Raw genomic sequence first — 12669 nt, 5'->3', positions numbered from 1 at the left:
ATTCATTTGTCACCTTAAAAAAAGATCTCCTCACAAAGTTGATTGCTTCATTGGATATTATTAACATACTTGATCGTCGGTCAAAGACATCTTGTAATTACTATTAATTGGTGATGTGCTGCCTTTGGAGAGTTGTCAATCAATGGGTTTGTTCCTTATCAATAGACACTGATTGTCGTCCAAGTGTCGAAATTTTGAAAATGTGCTCTAACCAATTCCGCACGACTTTGGACTAATTCCGGTAATCCGAGGGCATAATCATGGCCACAGGATTTGAAAAGGTACTGAGTTATCAACAGAGTATTTAGATATGTTCATTGAAGGTGTACGTTTATTGTTAGACTTCCAATTGATGTCTTGAATAATACACACGAATAAATAGTTAAATAATAAATAATGGTTTTTTCTTGCCTTTAGATATTCATTTTCTTTCTGAAGTACGGATGAACGGATGTCGTTTACATTTACACGTACTTGTCAGCAAAGTTTCTGAACAATTCAACACCCAAGAAAGTTGCAGCATTTGCAGGGAAAGATCTGGCTAAAGCAGGTCCAACACCAGGGAAGAATCCTTTAATACCTCCCTTAGCATAAATCTTCTTTGTAACTTGGCCAATTGAGACGGGAACATTGGAAGATTGTTGAGTGGATTTAATCGTATCAATGGGGAAAACTGCTAACCACATGGAAACACCAGCTAAACCACCAGCGGTAGAAATAGCCAACAAACTCAAATCTTCACCAGGAGCCAGTAACGCAGCCTTTACGTATTCATAAGTTGCAAAATAAATGGCAGAACCAGGTCCATCTCTACACAAAGTTGCAACAGAACCTTTGAAAACTGATCTGAGGCCTCCTTCCTTGTAGATATTTTTGATGGTAGAAGCCATAGACAGTTTCTTACCTGATTCGACTTGCATCATAACCTTAACTCTTTCAAATGGTGCAGCAACCAAAGTAGTTGGAACGGCAGAAATGAAACCAGCTGTTGAAATATCACGGATCGTGAATTCCAGCGCTTGCTTACCAGTATAAGAACCAACAAGACGCTTACCAACGTCATAACCCCAGAAGGAAACAGCAAACATAGGTGTCACACCCACCAATGGAGGCATCACACCACGATAGAACCCTAATGGACCATCCTTAACCAAAGTTTGCTTGATACATTCAGCTGAAGACTTGTATAGACCTGTTTGTAATCTAACCTTAACCAAGTCAAACGGATGGCCTGTTAATACAGCACATATACCACCGAAGCCACCAGCAGCAAAGGACTTAACATTGTCCACCAAAACACTATCAACTTCTTCCATCTTTATATGTATGTATGATCTATATCTAATCTAGCGTTGATACCAGCAACACAACTTAAACAAATTCGCAAAAAGAAAGGGGCTCGTCCAAAATTTTATAGTGTGAAATTACAGCTCAAGGGAAATCTGGGGTTTATATATTAACCATCGGTAATAGTCCGAGGATTTTGGGTTTTGTGTCACCTCAAAGCTCGGTCGTAAGCACCACAACCTTTTTCATGTTGACATCATTCACACTGACCGAGCCGGTTTACACGATTAATAGTCGGCATAATTGTGTTTGAGGTACTAATATTGGTTAGGTTGAATAATAGTTAGTGTCAGGTCAAACAATTGATAGTGGTCCACGTCCATGTGAAACATCTAAACTTAATCCTAAAGAGAATGCCCCGCCAGGTATACTATGAAGTATGTGCCTGAGGTCCGAAATAGCCCCACTAACGATAAGATCCAGCCAACCAGAGATGGCATGCAATACTACGAGAAAACCTAACTTCCGGGCGGTGGTCTTGTGGTTATTGTGAATTGTAAAAGTGTAGCTTCTTTTCGCTTCACGATTGGGTCGTGCCTTGGCCGATGCCCCACAATCCAAGTAAACCACATGAGGAATTTGTGGGGTAGGAAGAAAATTTACTTCCATTACATATTATGACACCGAAGTCCATATATCCGTTCAGCCTCATTCCAATACACAAACTCAATTTGGTATGATGTGATGTGAGGTTGACAGTAATCATAATAAATAATAATAATGCACTTAGGCAACTGGAAAATGCGTTATTAAACATCTTCATTCTTCCATATTTCCGTGGTCAAATCGAAAGAAAGAATGAAGTTTGCACTTTTGCCTAACCCATAGGTCCCATCAGTTTCTCCATTCGTCCAAGACCGGGAATGCACCCATCTTAATACACGGTCTTGTACTGGTATCGCTGTTTAGATCGCGATATAGGATATGCAATTGATTCGTATACTGCTTACGGTAGATTTCATTGTATAACTCTTTACCTCTTTGGTTAATATCACGTAGGGCACGTGCCATCAGTGAGGTTACTATGGGGTTGTTATATTCCAACATCTGCGACAGGTTAAGTAGAACTTCATGTTCATATTCTTCAACACAAGCATAAAACACTGTACTACTTTCTTCAAACTTGTTAATCGTGGTTAATATATCGTATATTGTCATGATAAAACTTTGCTTGGAATGGGAGCCAACATGTTCTGTGCTCAAAAGCTTATTCGAAGTAATATTCTTCAAGTACGTGGTATGAAGATCCACAAGTTCGTCCATAGTTAAATCATTTAATGATTTGTTCCCTCCTTCACTGTTAGTGGATATGGAATTGTCCCTTACCGATTTAACAAATCGATTGAGTAATATGTGCTGCAGTGTGTTTCCAAGATTGGACTTGAACAAATTCTGTACAATATGCTTTTGAAACAGCTCTTCAACTATATTGTAACAGAAGTAAGACATAAGAAACGATAAAAATAAACTCATTTGGTTGCGGATTATGGAAATGTTCCTTAAATGTAATCTTAAGGTTTGTGGTGTCTTCGAGACAGTTTTCTTAAATGTTTTAAGATATAACTGATCCAAACAGTATTGTAAATGCTTAACTTTCCAAAAAAAATTAAAAATTTTCAAATACTCTCTAAAGGAGTCACGATAATTGATGATATGATGAATTGGTAAATCTTCCAATCGATAATCAAACGTAAAAACATCCCATCCAATGCTACCATGGTCACTAGTAAGGAGTCTGGCGTCAATCCGATTTAAGTAACGAAACTTGGATTCTAGTAGAGTAGACAGAGATTCATTAAGCAACCTAGTCAAATATGACCCCGAAATATCAGATGCCACATGATTAAGTAAAGGAGAGCTTTTCCGAATTGTTTGTTCAATCAAATCATTTCGATTTGTCAACAAAATATCTTTCAAATTTAAAATATGAATTAACAATTCATTTTGAGAGCCATGAATCACACTTGTAAACTTCTTAAGAAGTTGGTGATACAAAGAATCGATCAACGATTCTAAGTTATCATGGAATTGTAATGAGCCCTGTATCTTTTTTTGAATGATTTCAGATTCACTGGATATATACTTATCAACCCATTCAAGTTCGTGACACACTTTACTCAAGAATGTAATCATTTTACCTATATGGTAGACTCTTTTGGCTACTTTGAGAGTGAAAAATCGTGGGACTCTCGAAGCATCAAATATTATCATCTCATTAAAGTTCATTTTGGATTCATCAAATCTTATAAAAAACTCATTAGCGTGATCAATTAGTTCTCCTCTTAAAAGCCAATGTTCCAATATTTCAAAATACGGATTCATGCAATGACCGAGGAATGTAAGGCTAGAAAGATTCAAATCTCCAAACTTGCTAAGGGAATACATCTTAGAAAGTAATTGATCACCAGGTATGTTTCTGTCAGTATCGAAGTACTTCTTAAATAATGTATTTATAAAACGAACCTGGAATAGCCAAGGATAATAGCATGCATTGTATGCTTCTTGTAATGTTAAGTCATTATTGTGGAATAAATTCTCAATGAAATAAGAATATTCTTCCAAGTATGATCTCACTGATGTAAGAAATGCTCTTTTGATAGGGGATTCCATTTGTTTCGTATTGTGAACATATGTGCTCAAATATCGATACAAAAGTGCAAGCTCAAACAAGTCTTTCAAAAAATATTGATGACTATTAGAGAAACCATGAGGGATTTCTAAACCATTATTGGTAAACATGACTAAGTTTGAATCTATTCCCACTAAAGTATGTTGCAAAAACCTCACAACTTCAGAATCCAGAAGAGGCGAGATATCGTGATGGCTTGTCAATTCTGCCATAGTTAATTTTTGAAGATTAAAGCTCTGATTCAATCCAGTTTGGGTGTTAGTGTTAAATGGAGAAGGTCTTGTATTTAACTCGGCCATCGATCTCGCAGGAGAAGATCTCGAGTATGATTCATAAGCTGCTAACGGGGAAGTAGCCCCCATTCTGGATTCCATTGATCCTGAACTCAGAATTCTCGTGCTTAATCGTTTCAGTTGAACTTTCAGATGCTGGACTTCTCGATCTCGTATTATCAGATGTCTTTGTTGATGATATGTCATTTGGGGAAAAGTATGGATCAGGCTCCTATTTGAAAAATCAACCTGGGACTGTCGTTGTTGTGATTGCTGAAATATTTGACTATGCCGTTGACGTGTGACATCATCGGCATTACCAGCTAACACGAATTCAATATATTCTATGACTTCTTCTGGCAGTTTGCAAGTAGCCAACAGTTTTAGCATCATCTCCATCTGTGTCCATTCATTGAGCAAATCAAGTTCTTCAAATGATGCTCTCAAGTTATCCCACAGATATCGTGCTACGTTGTTTGGCGTGATGAAGCTATCTAAACACTCAAGAAATATCAGTAATAGGCTTCTTATTGTTTCTTCCAGTATGGAAGCAGTGGAACATATTGATGTAAGTAACCGATGTGCATAAAGACGCATCATCTGATGACTGTCTAGCACCATTTTCTGTTAGTTCTTTTGTTTTCTTTTCTTTTAGTGAACGTGATCTTCTACTATAAGGCCTTTTAAATGGGTGCAAAGGCATTATACTAACAAGGTTCCTATGTTTTTGTTTTGGAGTAAAGGTAAAGATGATGTCGTTTTTGTGTACATTAATCCGTCGTGTGTGGTGAAAAATATTAGTATAGTATTCTTGGGGTATGTCGAAACCCATTAAGTTGATAGCGTACCACTCATTATGATTAGCGTAAGAATAAGTGTATAGAATCAGTAGCCTTACAAGAATATCTACATCACTCTGAAGAGAGGAGGTAACATCAATAAACCATATATATACTATGGACACGTATGGAATATGGTCATGTTGAAGCGAAAACAATGTAGACAAGAGGAGAAACGTCAGAAAATCAAATAGAATAAGCTAGCAATGCTAGTAGAAGCCAAACAATACTACTACTAGTGAACATATTCCTTTTCTTCCATTTTTTTTAAAAAAAATTGTTTGATATCAAAGGAAATAGTCAGTCAAAAGTTAGAAGTATGTAGCATCAACTTAAACAGCAACACCAGAAGAAACTTCAAGTGGTTGAATAAGAGGCTCAAACACGTTAGGGTTCAAATCTGAGTCCAACAATGATAATTGCTTATCGGTCCAAATATGGTCAATAACAGTTGCATCCTTGGCTCCAACTCCACATAAACCACCGACCTTTTCCCAGTCGTTAATTCTCTTCAAACTCAACTCAGTGAAAACTGAGTCAACAGCATCGATCAAACGGTTAGAGATCTCAGCACCATGACCAGGAGTTGGAGTGATTCTCAATCTTTCCTCCCCAATTGGAACTGTTGGGAAGTTGATGGCTTGAACATAAATATTGTGCTTCTCCAAAAGCAAATCACTAGCCTTCTTAGCATCAGCTGCATTCCCAACAAGAACTGGGACAATGTGCGAAGGATTGGGAATCACAGGAAGACCCAATGAGTTCATATTTGTCTTAACATAGCGAGTGTTTTTCTGTTGAGCAATACGATCAGCCAAAGTAGCTCTTTGGTATCTGATAGATTCAGCTGCACCACCCATAACCATAGGAGGCAAAGTAGTGGTAAAGATAAAACCTGGGGCAAAAGATCTAAACCAATCAATTAAATCTCTCTTACCGGTAACATAACCACCAACAGCACCATAAGCCTTACCCAAAGTACCAGTGACCATATCAATTCTGTTCATAACAGAATCTGGCCTAATTCTGTTAATACCAGCAGCCAAATGTTCTTCAAAGTCTAAATGTTCAGCAACACCGGCACCATGTGGACCATACATACCAACAGCATGAACTTCATCTAAGAATGTCAATGCGCCGTATTTGTCAGCCAAATCACAAATGGCTTCAATTGGAGCAATAGATCCACACATGGAGTACACTGATTCAAAAGCAATCAACTTTGGTGTAGATTTTGGATATGAAGCCAACTTCATTTCCAAATCTTCCAAATTGTTGTGCTTGAAGATTTCCTTACGAGCTCTAGAATTACGAATACCTTGAATCATTGAGGCATGATTCAATTCATCAGAAAAAATAACCAAGTCCTTCATTTTTTGACCCAATAACGATAAAACAGCATCGTTGGCGACAAAACAAGAGGAGAATACCAAAGCCGCTTCATGTTTATGCAAAGCAGCTAATTCAGACTCCAATCTGATGGCGTGACGATTGTGACCAGCAATGTTTCTAGTACCACCAGCACCAGATCCGTACTTGTCCAAAACTCTCTTCATTTCATTGATGACACGGGTATTACGGCCCATACCCAAATAATCGTTGGAACACCATACAGTAACCTTGTCAGTCTCTTCACCTCTGTGAGCAAGAGGGAATTCATCAGCCAATCTATTGATATTGTTAAAAAAACGATAAGATTTATCAGTTCTCTTTTGGGCCAACAGATCAGAAATAAAACCTGAATAATCAAAAGTTGATTCCTTTGATCCAATGTTAACTGAAGAGTTAATAAGATCACTGGACTTGAAGGAATAAGCTGATGAAGGACTAGCAGCCTTGGAGCCTGAAGGAGTTGCAGCTGCTGCTCTAACCGGCTTAGTAGCAGATGAATAAGTTCTGGTTGACTCCTTGGCCTTTAAAGCAGCATTCATAAAGGGACATTGTCTAGCTTGAGTTGCCAAACCTGATTGAGAAGAGATTTGACGTAAGGCGGTCACTGGAGTCGATTTGACGAATGGACAAACCGACAACGAAGCACGAGCTAATGATTCCATTTCTCAATAATACAGTTGGGAGAAGCAGTGGTATACGAAAGTCTCCAATACAATAAGGCTCAATACGATGCTGTTTGTATAACAAAGATGTTTGGTTTTACGATGAGAAAAAAAGGCGATTGTCGCACATTTATTCCAGAATAAGTATCACAGTATTGGAGAATAGTGCTCAATTCACAAAATGGCTATTCTGGTTGTGACATCGCCAAAATGGGGCTTTGGGTTTGGGTGAAAATTTTCAGCTTTACATAAGGTAACTCTGGGGAAGACGGTAGTTAAAGTTTGTTGAAATGTATTTTTGTACTGGTACAAATCTCTACGAGGGTAATGAAAGTTGGTTAGTGGAGGCTTGAGAAAGTTCTTCCCACTAACTTTCATTTGGCTAATAGTAATGGCTATTTTTTTAAGTAAGAGTACCGTATTGTGGTGCATTTTAAGGCTACCTTGAATGCAGTAAGATTGGACAGGAAAACCAATACATTTTTACATTACAAAGCTATTGGCTGCGAGTCATACGTTTTTATTCTTCACATTCAGAGTGCAAATAAAGTAGGCATATGCAAAAAAGTATATTGTGTATCATGGTCTCTTTATGACTCAGGTTATTGGTCAACTGCGGAGATCGAAATTTCTTTGTCCGCATTAGCAAAGCACAATTACCTTAAACGGCGCATAGATGCCTGATTTGTAACAGAGTTTCGCGACCTTTGGTGTCCAGCATAATGATTGGTGCCAGTGGGTCCCGTTTAAGCCGCTTGTTGCTACAGTAGTATTCAACGCTAAAGTTCCCTTGCCCCGTACTGACAAGACGAGTAACTCTTAAATCCGCCATTACATTGGTTTCCTATTCTGACGGAAAAACATAAAAAAGCAAAAAAAACAGCGACCTCGGTGAGGATCGAACTCACGATCTTAAGATTAACAGTCTTACGCCTTAGCCAGCTTGGCCACGAAGTCCTTGCTTGTTACCCAGGTCCAACGAGCATTTCAAGACTGTCACATAAAATTACTCCTGTCACGTGATTTATATCTCTAGATGTATTAACGTTTGCGTCCATAATTCGGGATATGGCTGTATGCTTAACACCTGGTGAAAGACCATGGTATCTGGTTTGCCATGCACAGCTCGAGGGTTGTATCTCTTCCAAGTATTATTTTCTTGGTTTTGTTTATAACGAAGTAAAGTTGCACGTAGTTTCCATAAATATGTTGTACATCTTTAGAAAAAAGGTTAATGATTAAGAACGCTAAACCATTATAAATTTTGTTCCTACTCATAAAAGAATACAATATTTATAACTATGACTTCTTTCATCTTTTCAACAGAAAATCTTAAATCTTGCTTTATTTTAGTCAGTAAAAAGGTAAAGTGTTAATGATATGGGTGCAAATTTCGAACACCGAATTACCGAGATTAAAAACTCCACTTCCATGTGGTTCATTCTTCTTCAAACATTCTACAGTGTAGAACAATTATACCTTACCAATTAAAGCCCATAATTTATCATAATGCCACTAACAACAAGCATCCGTGAACCTTACGATATTCCTGGAGTGGGTTAGAGCGAACAATACCTTGCCAAAAGAACCTTGGACGTAAAGAAACGGTACATCTTCCAACCATACCAAGCTCTTTAATGACACTCAATTGTCTTGCCTTTTCAACTTCCACAGTATTCTCTTCAAGAAGAACATTCTGGCATAAAGCTCTACTACGCTCACGATCACCTTTTATCTCTAAGTACGCGCTACCAACAAGCGTAGGATTTTTTCGGTTTCAATTAGGCGGGGACTGAAGTTGAAGAGATGCCCCAATGTTATGTTAGTAGCTTAACTTTGGTTTATGAGGTTATTGGAATATGAGAATCAACTCTATAAAAGCCCAAACCAATAAAAGTATTAGTCTCTTTACCAGACGATGTTTTTCATATAGTGAAGTCCAACGGATCAGAAAGGATTCATCAACTTTGCAGCAGGATGACCAGAATGATTCTAAAGTTGATCTAACAGCTGCTTTAAGATCTGGTAGAAGACTCACATCAAACATAAAGAATATATCTCGTGAACTTGTTGATGATACCATTACGACTGTAAAGAAGGAATATCATTCCGAAATCCAAAAGACTTTATCTACCGATGTGCAACAAGCCATAAAGTCACTAGATTCCAGATCTAAAAAGCTAGAACGCCCTAAAAGAAAAACCAAGACCAAACCGGTGAACTTGCTTTCGAAGCCCAGATCTCAGGATAATGAGAAGCTTTTATCTTGGGGGGTTTCAACTACTGCTAGTCAGCTGAGTACCACCCCTAGTGATAACAATGATTCTAATAACAGTCAATCAACTACACAGAATAAGAGTAGACCACCAAAGCGATTACCTAAATTTCCCAGAAGACTGAAATATTCAACAGAGTATCTTGAAGATGGTGCTGCATCCGATACCCCGAAAACAAGACGCCACAGACAACATTTACCACCGTTGAATAACCCCAACTCAACTCATATTCTTACTCGAGTTCTCTCAAATACTGTTTCTGGATCTAAGCTTGAACTTTTGCATAGTCCCAAGGGAGTAGAAGTCCCTAGATTAGCGCATGGGTTGGATAGAGCATTGTTCTCCCCTGGAGTTCACTTTCTTCAAGATCCAAGAACTCGAATATACAATTTTTCACCCAATTTAAAACAAATCCATGATGTTTCCGAGTATGATAAAAGTCTAATTCCATCGTTTATCTCTGCTTCAAAGGACACTCATCTATTTGAGATAGCTCAAAAGAATAAGAAAAGCTTTATTTCCAGTACATCTTCAATGACTAAAGTATTAACATTGTTTTATTTATTCTTGAACGATATACTGCGGAAAGCTATACCAAAGAAATTTGGTTTGGAACCTCCAGAAATGTCCAAGTTGGTTTACAATCTGAGTGCAACTGTTTTAGTGGAACCAAAAGGAAATATTAACGGTGACAATGATGGGAAACCAACATACTCTGTGTCGTCTGATAAATCGATGGATACTGAACTTTATTTATCTGCATTGGGTCATTGCCTTGAACTCATGTTAACTACTGAATATGGGAAAGTTAATGTTCTTGTTAAGAATTCTCAATCTACTAAGGAGAGTTCTACTTCTCCTTTACCTGCTGAGAATGTTTACTCATATAGTACCTGTGGAGAGTTTTTATTAAGATCTCAAATCGATTGTTATGACGATCGGTTACCCGGTAATGGAACATTTGACTTGAAAACCAGAGCGGTTGGTGCCATTAGACATGATTCCAAATCCTACTCTCATACTAGTTTTGGCAGACACTATCAAATTTGGCGTGAAACAGGTGAGTTTGAATCTTTTGAAAGAGAAAAGAAAGATTTGATAAGAACTGGGGCATTATTAAAATATGGTTTCCAAGCCAGAATTGGAGGTATGGATGGAATTTATGTTGCATACCATAATACTCATGAGTTTTTTGGGTTTCAATATATCCCATTAACTGAAATAGATCGTGTTTTTTATGACAGACAGATGAACTACGACGTGAAAAAGTTGAAAACCAGTTCTTTATATTCATTAGAAAATTTACTGGAGAATTTAGCTCCATATGTCGCCAAAGAGCAGTTTGAGAGGTCTATTGATATGTGGACGGATCTTTTAAACCAAACTATTCAAAAGTTACCCGAAGGTTGTGCCTTCCGGATGACATTCAAGTTGAAAAAATCAAGCAGGAGTGGACCCAATAAACTACGCATCTTTGCCGTACCAGTTCTGAAGGACGACATTACCCAACTAGATCTGTTTTCTGAATTATTCGAAACTAGTTTTCGCTTCAAACATACGCCTGATGTCATATTTAAAGAATTAATGAAGCATCGAAATGAATTGGATGCATTTAATAAGAAATTGATTTCCGAAAAGGAAATTGCAGTATTTGATTTGGATTTGTTCCATCCTCAGAACTCAGAATATGATGTTAATGAAGAATTCAAGCTATACCCTAAACATATTAAAGACTCTTGGAAAACAAAGTATCGGATTACGCAACTTCATGACAAAGATGCAAATACTGATGAATATTGTAAGATTATGGCCAATGAAAGTAAGTTTTTGGTTGAAGGATTTATTCTATCAATGGCCGTACCTGCTAACTTAAAGACTACACTTAACGAAATGTTACAGAAGGGAGAAGTTGGTGATCTAAATGCTATTGATTTTGAAGCTGATATCAATGGATCTGGTAGCATCTCTACAGGATACCGTAAGTATTCTGATATTGGAGAGAAGCGTAAGAAGGAATGGCGCCATCGGGATTTTGTTGATCCCAAAATATACAAACAGAGTTAGATAATTTTTGCAAAAGGTGACCATTAAACATACATAGATTGCAATGACGATTTCTTATTCTGGAAAAGGATGTCCTATCACACCTTGACCAAAATTTGATTTGTACATAGATGATTATAGATGTTATTGTAACATTATGAAATAAGAATTCCCGAAGTTGGCAACAGGTCTAAGTAGATAGAGGAGTAGGTAGTGTTACGCACTGAAAGTAACTTTGCACCCATTTCCATATTGAGTAGTTATAGCCTACTGATAGAAACGGGTTGATAAGGTTAGAGTCACTTACTTACGTAAGAAAATTATATTTGGAATTACTAGATTGGACAACAAGGGTCTGATGATGTGGGTGCGGAAGAACGGAAGTAGCACCGAGGTAAGTCACTGAGGAGACACCAAACCATAAGTGAGTCATGCGGAACAACGGAAGTTTTTTGGAAAGTTTGCAGACATTCAGTAATCAAGTAATACCAAAGCAAGAATATTGAGGATACTCCAACACATCGGGATGTTCCAATTTAGTAGCCCACGTTCTCTAGGGGCCAGGGATACTAATGTGAAACACACCTTGATCAATCTGCTAAAGATAGTACACTTTGCAAAAGGACAGTTACTCATAAATTAAACCTGGAAACGTGTCAGTACCTAAAGGAGATCTGGCTACCGACCGAATGTTGAGTCGGAGCTGAGGGAGGGGCAATGAGGGGTTCTTGGGAAAAACAACCTAAAAAGGGGTGATTAGCCTAATTAGGTAAGACATCCACTTGAAATGCGCCCATACGCATCGGACGGAACCACTTTTGAAAATCTCGGACTACAGGACTATGACGACATCAGACATCATAACAGAATAACTACCGGTGTAAACATATGGATATGCTCTAACATAAGCGTAATTATGATTATTAATAATAATGATCATTATATGGTGTTGCTGTAGCTGATGATTATGAAGATGCTTAAATGATTACGACAAAGGCTGTTGTTGAAGTTCATGAGCTCTGGTCCCTCAAAGCAATCATAACAACAACTGTTTTCGGATTAATTTGTAATGTGCAATTTCATAACCCTGGATAATTCCTGCCGGCTATAGCCACTTGGTATCGGTCAATAAAAATTTGGGTGCAATAATGCGAAAATTTTTGTCGAGTCAGCAGGTGCTAGGATGAACGGAGTTTTTGTGTGCCGATG

General features: G+C 37.8%; 4 protein-coding genes and 1 non-coding gene across 5 annotated transcripts; 1 reads left to right on the top strand and 4 right to left on the bottom strand.

The window, feature by feature from the left end:
* Positions 1-464: 464 nt before the first annotated feature.
* On the bottom strand, positions 465-1316 carry CRC1 (carnitine:acyl carnitine antiporter; the record flags this gene model as incomplete). The annotated part of the gene is made up of 1 exon (XM_043194590.1): positions 465-1316. The coding sequence occupies one exon, from the start codon at positions 1314-1316 to the stop codon at positions 465-467; it is 852 nt and encodes a 283-aa protein (XP_043050914.1).
* Positions 1317-2096: 780 nt separating this feature from the next.
* SPC98 (Spc98p) lies at positions 2097-4350 on the bottom strand (the record flags this gene model as incomplete). The annotated part of the gene is made up of 2 exons (XM_043194589.1): positions 2097-2188; positions 2298-4350. 2 exons carry the CDS (start codon positions 4348-4350, stop codon positions 2097-2099), a joined length of 2145 nt encoding a protein of 714 aa, XP_043050913.1.
* A 1069-nt stretch (positions 4351-5419) lies between these two features.
* On the bottom strand, positions 5420-7141 carry HEM1 (5-aminolevulinate synthase; the record flags this gene model as incomplete). The annotated part of the gene is made up of 1 exon (XM_043194588.1): positions 5420-7141. One exon carries the CDS (start codon positions 7139-7141, stop codon positions 5420-5422), a length of 1722 nt encoding a protein of 573 aa, XP_043050912.1.
* An 883-nt stretch (positions 7142-8024) lies between these two features.
* KQ657_003893 lies at positions 8025-8098 on the bottom strand. The gene has a single exon. It is a non-coding gene; the product is annotated as a tRNA-Asn (tRNA).
* A 902-nt stretch (positions 8099-9000) lies between these two features.
* On the top strand, positions 9001-11481 carry PET127 (Pet127p; the record flags this gene model as incomplete). Its single annotated transcript, XM_043194587.1, has 1 exon — positions 9001-11481. The coding sequence occupies one exon, from the start codon at positions 9001-9003 to the stop codon at positions 11479-11481; it is 2481 nt and encodes an 826-aa protein (XP_043050911.1).
* Between the last annotated feature and the right edge of the window lie 1188 nt (positions 11482-12669).

Source organism: Scheffersomyces spartinae (assembly GCF_019049425.1).
Source record: "Scheffersomyces spartinae strain ARV_011 chromosome Unknown scaffold_4, whole genome shotgun sequence".
NCBI lineage: Eukaryota > Fungi > Ascomycota > Pichiomycetes > Serinales > Debaryomycetaceae > Lizanozyma > Lizanozyma spartinae.
Note: the sequence above shows the minus strand (reverse complement) of the source record. Positions and strands in the feature narration are given on the sequence as shown.